Source organism: Mobula birostris, chromosome 11 (assembly GCF_030028105.1).
Source record: "Mobula birostris isolate sMobBir1 chromosome 11, sMobBir1.hap1, whole genome shotgun sequence".
NCBI lineage: Eukaryota > Metazoa > Chordata > Chondrichthyes > Myliobatiformes > Myliobatidae > Mobula > Mobula birostris.
In genome coordinates this window covers 601,431-613,413 of record NC_092380.1, presented here as the reverse complement: position 1 = coordinate 613,413, position 11,983 = coordinate 601,431, and the positions used below count along the sequence as shown (strand labels likewise).

Below are 11,983 nucleotides of genomic sequence, written 5' to 3'. Positions count from 1 at the left end.
TCAATCTGCGACTTATGACGGCCAACACACCATAGGCCTTCTTAACCACCTTATCAACTTATATGGCAACTTTGAGGGATCTAAAGGATGTGGACCCCAAGATCCCTCCATTCTCCACAATGCTAAGAATTCTGCCATTAACCTTGTACTTTGTCTTCAAGTTTGATCTTTTAAAGTGAATAATGTCAGAATCAGAATTGGGTTAATTATCACCGGCATGTTTCATGAAATTTGTTCAGTTTGGATCATACTTTTTCAGATTGAACTTCAACTGCAACTTCTCAACCCAGCTCAGTATCCTATCAATGTCACCAACCTCCTGGCAGAATATACTGATCTGCCTTCTTCCAAATCTTTGCAGCCAGCTTTCCTTGGATCTCGTGCTTCTTGGCTTTATGGATGAGCCTTTTCAAAATTCTTACTAAAATCTAAATACACCACATACACCATTCTGCCTTCATCAATCTGTTTTCTCACCTCCTTAAAAAACAAAATCAAGCTTGTGAAACACAACCTGACCCATACCCATCAACCCCTGCCTGTTCATGAGTCCTCTCAAACATTGCCACTGTATCTTCTGAAATCTCCTCTGCACTTCTTTCTACTTTAATGGCAGGATCTTCCCTACAGCGGGATGACCAAACTGAACACCATACTCCAATTGCAGCCTCACTGTCATCTTGTACAAAAGAGATTGGGAGCATAGGCTACCAGATTTCTGAGGAACAATCCCCACATTTGATACTGGAGGTGAGTCACTCACTGGTCAACAACCTGAAGTGTGATCCAGACCAACAAGTGCAGGTCCAAGGGTGGGGATCTAGCGAAAGGTGATTCTTTCCCGGCCTAGTCCATTCACTCAATATCTGCTACATTACCTATCCCCTGTTTGCAGATTAGGGGGGTGGTGGCACACTCCCCACTTCCCTGGAAGGAGTTAGTCTGTGAACACAGCATCCACATTACTTAGGGCTCTGATGGGACACTCCCCAGTTTGCTGATCGAGTGTAGCTTTAATGACTCAAGAGACCCCAAATTGTCTTCTAGGATAACCCCAGGGAAGTGCGTGGCAATATACATGCTTGCTCAGTGTCAGAGGGTAGGGAAAAAAGGTTGACGTTTAATATCTAGTATAACCCCAGAGAAGGAGGTGAAATAGTTAATCGGCCAGTCAGTGCCTGAGGGAGGGAAACGGGGCCCACAGTTCTGGTACAGTATAAACCACAAGGAAATGGGTGCAAAGTGAATGGAGGGAAATAAATTTGACAATTCTAAGAACAAACTAAGGGATAAGGGCAGCATCTGAGGGGAGGCACATAGACAATAGGTGCAGGAGTAGGCCATTCAGCCCTTCAGGCCAGCACCGCCATTCACGGTGATCATGGCTGATCATCCACAATCAGTATCCTTTTCCTGCCTTCTCCCCATATCCATTGACTCCACTATCTTTAAGAGCTCTATTTAAATCTTGAAAGAATCCAGAGAATTGGCCTCCACTGCACATAGTATTGGCTAATTGGATCTAAAATAAACCCAGTGAAGTGGGTTGAAACACACATCAAATCCGGCAGCATCTTATGGCAAGAATAGGGTCTCAATGTTCAAGATCTCCAACATCCCGGGGCCAGTGCTGCTCCGGCCAAGGGAAGTGGATGGGAACAACCTTCAGGTCGGTCAGCGTCTGAGGGGAGGGAAATAAGGTCGACCTTCGAGTTTGGATTACAACCCAGGGAACGTTGAAAACACCCATGAGGTCGGTCAGCGTTCGAAGAAAGGAGAAACCAACTCAGTCGTTCGTCCCACGCAATTGGACCAACGAGAGAGCACCGAGACCGTCCGCTTCTTTCACCTATTCGTCGAGAGCTCGGACTGCCGGTCGGCGACAGCCAATCAGGACGAAAAGGCGGTCGCGGATGAGATGTCTGTCTTCGGCGTTGTCCAGTGGGAGAGAGGACGATTGGGTACGCGCGATCACGTAGGGGCGGGTCCTGCAAGGCTCCGTATCCTTGGATTGGAGGACGGAACTAGTGCAAGCCAATGAGGTCAGTTGCGGCTTCGCACTGAGTACGTGTGATTGATGGGACCGGGCGTCCAGCACAGACCAATGCGGTTCGGAGAAGGGGGGGACAATAGGGTAGTTAAGAAGGCGAGTCCTGCGCATAGCAATGATTGATGGGTGAACGGTTCCAATGAGAATGTATGGAGGGCGGGACAATCAACGGGAGACAAATGCGTTCGACTGGCGCGAGCTGACAACATGACCAATGGAATGGGAAGCCGGGAGCGGGTCCAGCTCGTGCAGCGATTAAGACTGATGGTTGGGTAGCCTTGTGGGCGTGTCGAGCACGGGCCAATGGGAAGGAAGGTTTGCGGGGATCGTCATTGCTCATGCGCAGCTGGAGGCGGCGGTGAGTGAGGTCGCCCTCTGACCCCTGACCCTGTTGCTAAGTCCAAGCTGTGACCCCTGGTACACGCACCTTGACCCTCAGTGTCTATTTCTCCCTCCTCTCTCTACTAACTCTCTTAACCGTCTATTCCCCTCATTCTGCACCTCCCCTCTCTCTTCCCCCTCTCCCCTCTCTTCCCCCTCCCCTCCCCCCTCTCTCTTCCCCCTCTCCCCTCCCCTCTCTCTTCCCCCTCTCTTCCCCCTCCTCTCTCCCCTCTCTTCCCCCTCCCCTCCCCCCTCTCTCTTCCCCTTCTCCTCTCTCTTCCCCCTCTCCCCTCCCCTTTCTCTTCCCCCTCTCCTCTCTCTTCCCCCTCCCCTCCCCCTCTCTCTTCCCCTCCCCTCCCCTCTCTTCCCCCTCCCCTCCTCCCTCTCTCTTCCCCCTCCCCTCCCCCTCTCTCTTCCCCTCCCCTCCCCTCTCTTCCCCCTCCCCCCCTCTTCCCCCTCCCCCCCTCTCTTCCCCCTCCCTCTCTCTTCCCCCTCTCTCTTCCCCTCCCCTCTCTCTTCCCCTCCCCCTCCCTCCCCCTCTCTTCCCCCTCCCCTCTCTCTTCCCCCTCTCCCCTCCCCTCTCTCTTCCCCCTCCCCTCCCCTCCCCCTCTCTCTTCCCCCTCTCCTCCCCTCTCTCTCCCTCTCCCCTCCCCCTCTCTCTCCCCCTCCCCTCCCCCTCTCTCTTCCCCCTCTCCCTTCCCCCCTCCCCTCCCCTCTCCCCTCCCCTTCTCCCCTCCCCTTCTCCCCTCCCCCTCTCCCCTCCCCCTCTCCCCTCCCCCTCTCCCCTCCCCCTCTCCCCTCCCCCTCTCCCCTCCCCTCTCTCTTCCCCTCCCCCTCTCTCTTCCCCTCCCTCTTCCCCCTCCCCTCCCCCTCTCCTCCCCTCTCTCTCACACCCTCTTTCGCTCCCCTCTCTCCCCCCTCTCTCTTTCTCCCCTATTTCATCTCTCCAACCCTCTCTTCAGCCCTCTCTCCATTCTCTCTGGGCTCTGGGGGATAATTTATTATTAATTCTCCCCCAATTCGTAACGACCATCCTGTGTTGATGGCCACACAAGGTCACTGGTCAGAAGTCACCGAGTAGCAGAGCATGTCATATAATTTGCAGGACAAAGGTTAAAGGTGGTATGGCTTTCTCATGCTAGGTTGCAGGTTAAAGGTTGCAGCTAGCATAGTATAACCCTGGAGCTCAGGGTTTAATGATATTGCCCTGCATCATATAATAGAAACATAGAAAACATAGAAAATAGGTGCAGGAGTAGGCCATTCGGCCCTTCGAGCCTGCACCGCCATTTATTATGATCATGGCTGATCATCCAACTCAGAACCCTGCCCCAGCCTTCCCTCCATACCCCCTGATCCCCGTAGCCACAAGGGCCATATCTAATTCCCTCTTAAATATAGCCAATGAACTGGCCTCAACTGTTTCCTGTGGCAGAGAATTCCACAGATTCACCACTCTCTGTGTGAAGAAGTTTTTCCTCATCTCAGTCCTAAAAGGCTTCCCCTTTATCCTCAAACTGTGACCCCTCGTTCTGGACTTCCCCAACATCGGGAACAATCTTCCTGCATCTAGCCTGTCCAATCCCTTTAGGATTTTATACGTTTCAATCAGATCCCCCCTCAATCTTCTAAATTCCAACGAGTACAAGCCCAGTTCATCCAGTCTTTCTTCATATGAAAGTCCTGCCATCCCAGGAATCAATCTGGTGAACCTTCTTTGTACTCCCTCTATGGCAAGGATGTCTTTCCTCAGATTAGGGGACCAAAACTGCACACAATACTCCAGGTGTGGTCTCACCAAGGCCTTGTACAACTGCAGTAGTACCTCCCTGCTCCTGTACTCAAATCCTCTCGCTATAAATGCCAGCATACCATTTGCCTATTTCACCGCCTGCTGTACCTGCATGCCCACTTTCAATGACTGGTGTATAATGACACCCAGGTCTCGTTGCACCTCCCCTTTTCCTAATCGGCCACCATTCAGATAATAATCTGTTTTCCTATTTTTGCCACCAAAGTGGATAACTTCACATTTATCCACATTAAATTGCATCTGCCATGAATTTGCCCACTAACCCAACCTATCCAAGTCACCCTGCATCCTGTTAGCATCCTCCTCACAGCTAACACTGCCGCCCAGCTTCATGTCATCCGCAAACTTGGAGATGCTGCATTTAATTCCCTCATCCAAGTCATTAATATATATTGTAAACAACTGGGGTCCCAGCACTGAGCCTTGCGGTACCCCACTAGTCACCGCCTGCCATTCTGAAAAGGTCCCGTTTATTCCCACTCTTTGCTTCCTGTCTGCTAACCAACTCTCCACCCACACCAATACCTTACCCCCAATACCGTGTGCTTTAAGTTTGCACACTAATCTCCTGTGTGGGACCTTGTCAAAAGCCTTTTGAAAATCCAAATATACCACATCCACTGGTTCTCCCCTATCCACTCTACTAGTTACATCCTCAAAAAATTCAATGAGATTCGTCAGACATGATTTCCCTTTCACAAATCCATGCTGACTTTGTCCGATGATTTCACCGCTTTCCAAATGTGCTGTTATAACATCTTTGATAACTGACTCCAGCAGTTTCCCCACCACCGACGTTAGGTTAACCGGTCTATAATTCCCCGGTTTCCCTCTCCCTCCTTTTTTAAAAAGTGGGGTTACATTAGCCACCCTCCAATCCTCAGGAACTAGTCCAGAATCTAACGAGTTTTGAAAAATTATCACTAATGCATCCACTATTTCTTGGGCTACTTCCTTAAGCACTCTAGGATGCAGACCGTCTGGCCCTGGGGATTTATCTGCCTTCAATCCCTTCAATTTACCTAACACCACTTCCCTACTAACATGTATGCCCTGGGATTTCCCTGCATCACCCTAGCTTTTTGGCTGTTTGACTTTGAACCTTAATCTCTGACCTTACCTGGGGTTCCCACTGAACCCTGACCTACATGGCAACATTCAATATCATATAATCCCAGGTAAAGCAATACTGGGCATATTGCAGTCTCTCAGTCTGTGGCAGGTCAAGGGTCACAGGTTATAGAGAATGTAGAGCAGTACAGCAAAGTCCAGGGCTTTAAGCCCACAATAGGCTGACCTTTTAAACTACTCCACAATCAATCTACTCCTTTAGTTCCACATAGCCTCCATTTTTCTTTCATCCGTGTGCCTCACTAAGAGTCTCTTAAACATTCCTAATGTATCTGTTTCTATCACCACCCCTGGCAGTGCGTTCCTCACACCCACCACTCTGTGTAAAAAAACTTACCTCTGACATCCCCTCCACACTTTCCTCCAATCACCTTAAAATTATGCCCTCTTGTATTAGCCATTTCCATCCTGGGAGAAAGTTGCAAGCTGCCCACTCTTACCTTGTACACCTCTGTCAAGCTGTCTCTCATATTCCAAGTGTGGTCTAAGAAGGGTTTTGTAGAGCTGCAGCATTACCTTGTGGCTGTTGAACTCAATTCCCTAAATGGACATAGAACATTACCAGCACAGTACAGGGTCTTTGTTCCATGACATGCCAACCCTTTTCCCAAAGATCAGTCTAACCGTTCCCCCATACATAGCCATTTGTTTAATCATCAATATACCCATCTGAGTTTCTTAAATGTGCCTAATATATCTACAACCACCCATGACATGCTGTTCCATTCACCCACCATTCTCTGACATCCTCCCTTTACTTTCCTCCAATTATCTTAAAAAGCACCCATGTATTAGCCATTTCCGTAATGGGAAAATGCCTCTGGCTGTCCATTCTATCTTTACCTCTTACCATCTTGTACAGCTCTCATCCTCCTTCTCTCAAAAGAGAAACACCCTAACGCACTCAACCTATCCTTAAAAGACGTACTGTGTAATCCAGGCAGCGCCCTGGTAAATCTCCTCTGCACCCTCTCTAAAGCTTACACATTCCTCTTATGAGGCAACCAGAACTGAGCGCAATATTCCAAATATGGTACAAGCAGCATTTTATAGAGCTGCAACATTACCTCGCGGCTCTTGAACTCAATCCCCTGACTAACGAAAACCAACTCACCATACGTCTTCTTAACCACCCTATCAACTTGCATGGCAACTTTGAGGGATCTATGGACATGGGCCCCAAGATCCCTCTGTTCCATTACTCTACTAGGAATCTTGCCATTAACTCTGTATTCTGCCTTCAAATTTCACCTTCCAAAGTGAATCACTTCACACTTTTCTGGGTTGAACTCCATGTGCCATTTCTCAGGCCAGCTCTGCATCCTATTGTAATCTACGACAACTTTAACATGATCCACAATTCCACCAACCTTCATGTCATCTCCAAACTTTCTAACCTACCCTTCCTCTTCCTCATCCAAGCCAATTATAAAAATCATTAAGAGCAGAGACCCCAGAACAGATCTCTGTAGAATACCACTGGTCTTTAGCCTCCAGATAAAATCTAATACCTCCCCCCAACTTTTGCCTTCTGAAGGCAAGCTAATTCTGAATCCACACAGCCAGGTTTCCCTGGATCCCAAGCCTCCCGACATTCTGAATGAGACCCCCCGCCCCCTCCCCCCATGAGGAACCTTATCAAACACTTTACTAAAATCCATGTACATCCCATCCACTGCTCTAGTTCGTCAATGTGCTTTGTCACATCCTCAAGAGAATTCATTCAAGTTTCGTGACCATGACCTGCTGATAACAAAGCCATGGTGATGATCCCTAATCAGACTATGCTTCTCCACATTCCCATCAATCATGTCTCCAAGAATCCTCTCCAGTAATTTGCTCACCACTGAGGTATTCTCGCTGGTTTATAATTCCCAGGGTTATCCCTACTGACTTTCTCGAACAAAGCAATAACGTTTGCCCTCCTCCGATCATCTGGTACTACACCCGCATTGAGTGATGATGCAAAGATATTGCTAAAGGCTCAGCAAGCTCTTCTTTCACTTCCCATAGTAAGCAGAGTGTATACTGCCTCGCATTAGGGACTTATCTATCCCAAACGCCATTAAGCTATTCGGGGGGGTGAGGGGGGGGTCACAGGTCAGGAGTAAAGGTCAGCACTTAATACAGAACAAGAATGTGAGGCCACAGGTCAGGATTGCTGTTATAGGGGAGGAGTATGAAGGCTAGACTGGATGGATAGCTGTGGACAACTAACTCACTAACTCCTGCTGTAGGATTAAAACTTGCCCAATGGAGCAGATGGGATAGTGCTGGGTAGATGGTGAGAGAATGTGTCAATGAAGTGAGAGCGGGCAACGTTGATGGTATGAGATCGGGTAATGCTGATGATGTGAATTCGGACAGTGTTGATGGTGTGTGATCAATCAGTGTCTGTCAGTGTCTGTGGTGTGGCATGAGAGAGCATTGACGGTGTGAAATCAGAGAATGTTAATGAAGTCAGATCAGACAGTGTTGATGGAGTGAGATCAGACAGAATTGATGGAGTGAGATAGATCAGTGTTGATGATGTGAGATCGGACAGTGTTGATGGTGAGAAATTGGTTCGTGTTGATGATGTGAGATCGGACAGTGTTGATGGTGTAAGTTCAGACAGTGTTGGTGGTGTGAGATTGGACAGAGTTGATGGTGTGAAGTCAGATCATCTGGATGGTGTAAGATCAGACAGTGTTGATGGTGTGAGATTGGACAGTGTTGTGGAGTGAGATTGGATAGTGTTGAACAGTGTTGATGGAGTGAGAGTTGACTGTATTAATGGTGTGTGATCAGGCAGTGTTGATAGTGTGAGATCAGACCACGTTGATGGTGTGAGATTGAACAGTGTTGATGGTGTGAGATTGAACAGTGTTGATGGTGTGAGACTGGACAGTGTTGATAGTGTGAAATTGGTCAGTGTTGAATGGAGTGAGATTGTATACTGTTGATGGGTGAGATAGAGATAGTGTTGATGGTGTGTGATCAGGCAGTGTTGATGATATGAGATTGGACGGTGTTGATGGTGTGAGATTGGGCAGTGTTGATGATGTGAATTTGGGCAGTGTTGATGGTGTGTGATCGAGAGAGCATTAACGGTGTGAAATCAGAGAATGCTGACAGAGTGAGATCGGACACTGCCGATTGTGTGAGATTGGTCTTTATTGATGGTGTGAGATTGGGTAGTGTTAATAGTGTGTGATCAGGTAGCATTGATGGTGTGAGATTGGACAGTGTTGATGCTGTGACATCGGGTAGTGTCGATGGTGTGAGATCTGACAGTGTCAATGTTGTGAAATCAGATCATGTTGATGGTTTGAGACTGGGTAGTGTTGATGGTGTGAAATCAGGTAAAGCTGATGGTTTGATATTGGGTAGTGTAGATAGTGACATTGGGGGTTGTTGATGTCGTGAGATCGGGTAATGCTGATGATGTGACATCGGGCAGTGCAGATTGTGTGATTTTGCTAATTATTGATGTTGTTTAATTGGGTAGTATTGGTTGGATGGAGCGATTTCAGGTGGTTTTGATATGTGTGAAAGAGATATGGGGTGTACAGATGGTAGTTGTACAGTTGTACTTTTGCCTGTAATATCTACACCAAACCTCAATCCCATACATCAATCCCACTTGTCCGCAGTAAGACCTCCTTGTTGCCTGCCTTGGTGCATATCTTGTCACTGTTAAAATCAGTGACTAGCTTTGATGCCAACAGCTCCGCTGGCATCACTTTCTGGTTATCACTAACTCTCTGTGTGGGGAAACCTTCCCCATTTCATCCCTGAAACCGTACCCTCTTGTTGATACCTCTATGCAGAGACTATCCAAACTTATAAACCTCTATTTAGTCTCCTGTTAGCCTCCGCTGCTCCAGAGAAAACAACTCCAGTCTTCAAAGTTCAAAGTAAATTTATTATTAAAGTCCATTTACTGTATGTCACCATGTACTACCCTGTGAATCATTTCCCACCTTCTCCGTATAACTCATCCCTCTAATGCAGAAAGCATCCTGATGAAGCTCTTCTGCACTCTTTCCAAAGCCTCCATATCATTCCTGTAGTCGGGTGACCAGAACTTCATACAACAATCCGAATGCAGGGATGTTTCATATTTTTGAAATATAATCAAGGCCCAACCCCTAGACTCAATGAGCTGTCCAATGAAAGCAGAATTAGGCCATTCAGCCCATCAAGTCTCTCCACCATCCCATCATGGCTGGTCCCATACACCTGCCTTCTCGCCATATCCTTTGAAGCCCTGACTGATCAGGAAAATATCAACTTTCGCCTTAAATATATGCACGGATATGGCCTTCACCGCAGTCTGTAGCAGAACATTCCACAGATTCACTACTCTCTGGCTCAAAAAAATCCTCCTTACCTCTGTTCTAAATGGTTGTCCCTCAATCTTGAGGCTGTGCCCTGTAGTTCTGGATACCTCCACCATAGGAAACATCCTCTCCGCATCCACCCTATTTAGCCCTTTTAACTTTAGGTTGGTTTTAATGAGATCCCCTGTGTTCTAATAAATTCCAGTACAGGCCCAAAGCTGCCTAACACTCTTCGTATGTTAACCCTTTCATTCCCGGAATCTCATGAACCTACTCTGGATTTTCTCTAATGACAACACATCCTTTGTGTGATATGGGGCCCAAAAATGTCGACAACACTCCAAGTGCGGCCTGACTAGTATCTTACAAAAGCTCAGTGTTATCTCAAACAAGAGAAAATCTGCAGATGCTGGAAATCCAAGCAACACACACAAAATGCAGAACAAACTCAGCAGGTTAGGCAGCATCTATGGAAAAGAGTACAGTTGACATTTCAGGCTGAGACCCTTCAGCAGGACCTGTGGCAGAACGTTCCACAGATTCACTACTCTCTGGTTAAAAAAAAATCTCCTTACTTCTGTTCTAAAAGGTTGTCTCTCAATTTTGAGGCTGTGCCCTGTAGTTCTGTATCTGCTGAAGGGTCTCAGCCCAAAATGTCGACTGTATTCTTTTCCATAGATGCTGCCTGGTTTGTTGAGTTCCTCCAGCAATTTGTGTGTGTTGCTCAGCATTATCTCCTTGCTTTTATATTCTATTCTCCTTGAAATAAATGCCAACATTGCATTTGCCTTCTTTACCACAGACTCAACCTGTAAATTAACCTTCTGGGAGTCTTGCACAAGGACTCCTAAATCCCTCTGAACCTCTGATGTTTGACCTTTTCCCTATTTAAATAATAATCCACACTATGGTTACTTTTACCAGAATGTATTATCATACATTTTCTAACACTATATTCTATCTGCCACTTTTTTGCCCGTTCTTCCAATTTGTCTAAGTCCGCTGCAATCGCATTGCTTTCTCTGCACTATCTACTGCTCAAGCTATCTTTGTATCATCCTCAAGCTTTGCCACAAAGCCATCAATTTCACTATCTAAATAATTGACAAACAATGTGAAAAGTAGCAGTTCTATACTGAGCCCTGAGCAACAGCAGTAGTCAGGGACAGCCAACCAGAAAAGGCCTCTTTTATTCCCACTTGCTGCCTCCTGCCTGTCAGCCATTCCTCTATCCATTCCAGTAAATTTAGGCATCCATTAGCCTCATGAGACCATGGATTTGCACCTTGGAAGGTTTCCAGGGCACAGGCCTAGGCAAGGTTGTATGGAAGACCAGCAGTTGCCCATGCTGCAAGTCTCCCCTCTCTACGACACCGATGTTGTCCAAGGGAAGGGCATTAGGACCCATACAGCTTGGCACCAGTGTCGTCGCAGAGCAATATGTGGTTAAGTGCCTTGCTCAAGGACACAATGCGCTGCCTCAGCCAAGGCTCGAACTAGCGACCTTCAGATCACTAGATGAACGCCTTAACCACTTGGCCACACGCCAACAATTAAAGAAGTATTTTTCCTGTAACACCATAGGATTTTATCTTATTAAGCTGCCTCATGTGTAGCACCTTATCAAACAACTTCTGGGAATCCAAGTAAATAACTTCCATCTGTTCCCCTCTATCCACTGCGCTGGTTATATCCTCAAAGAACTCCAATAAGTTTGTCAACAGGACCTGCCTTTGCTGAATCCATGCTGCGTCTGCCTGATGGACCCATTTTTTTCCAGAAGCCTCGCTATTTCTTCTCTAATGATAGCTTCAGGCATTTTCCCAACTACAGGGAAACTAACTGGCCTATAGTTACCTGCCTTTTGCCTACATGCTTTTTTGAACAGTGGCGTGACATTCGCCATCTTCCAATCCACCTGAACCTGCCCAGAGTCCAGAGAATTTTGAATTATTATTACCAAAGCCTTTACCATAACTTCTGCCATTTTTTTCAGTACTGTGGAATGCATCCCATCAAGACCAGGCGACTTATCTGTCTTCAGGCCCACAAGTTTGCTCAGCACTACCTCTTTAGAGATAGCTATTGTGTTGAGGTTCTCACCTCCCATCGCATCCAAAGTACCCATTAAGTTCATCTGTCATTTCTTTGTCCCTCATTATTACCTCACCAGCATCATTTCCATTGATCCAATATCAACTTTCACTTCCCTTTTACACTTCATACAACTGAAAAAACTTTTAGTGTCCTGCTTTATATTATTGGTGGGTTTGCCCTCATATT

The 11,983-nt window shown here is 46.9% G+C and overlaps 1 protein-coding gene across 1 annotated transcript in view; it reads left to right on the top strand.

The window, feature by feature from the left end:
* Window positions 1–2,345: 2,345 nt before the first annotated feature.
* The window catches only part of LOC140204705 (ceramide synthase-like), a 68,579-nt gene continuing 58,941 nt past the window's right edge, over window positions 2,346–11,983 (top strand). Inside the window, exon 1 of the mRNA XM_072271398.1 lies at window positions 2,346–2,408. Within this exon, the coding sequence (XP_072127499.1) occupies window positions 2,354–2,408 (55 nt within the window). The 5' untranslated portion in view covers window positions 2,346–2,353. The remainder of the gene's footprint in view (window positions 2,409–11,983) is intronic.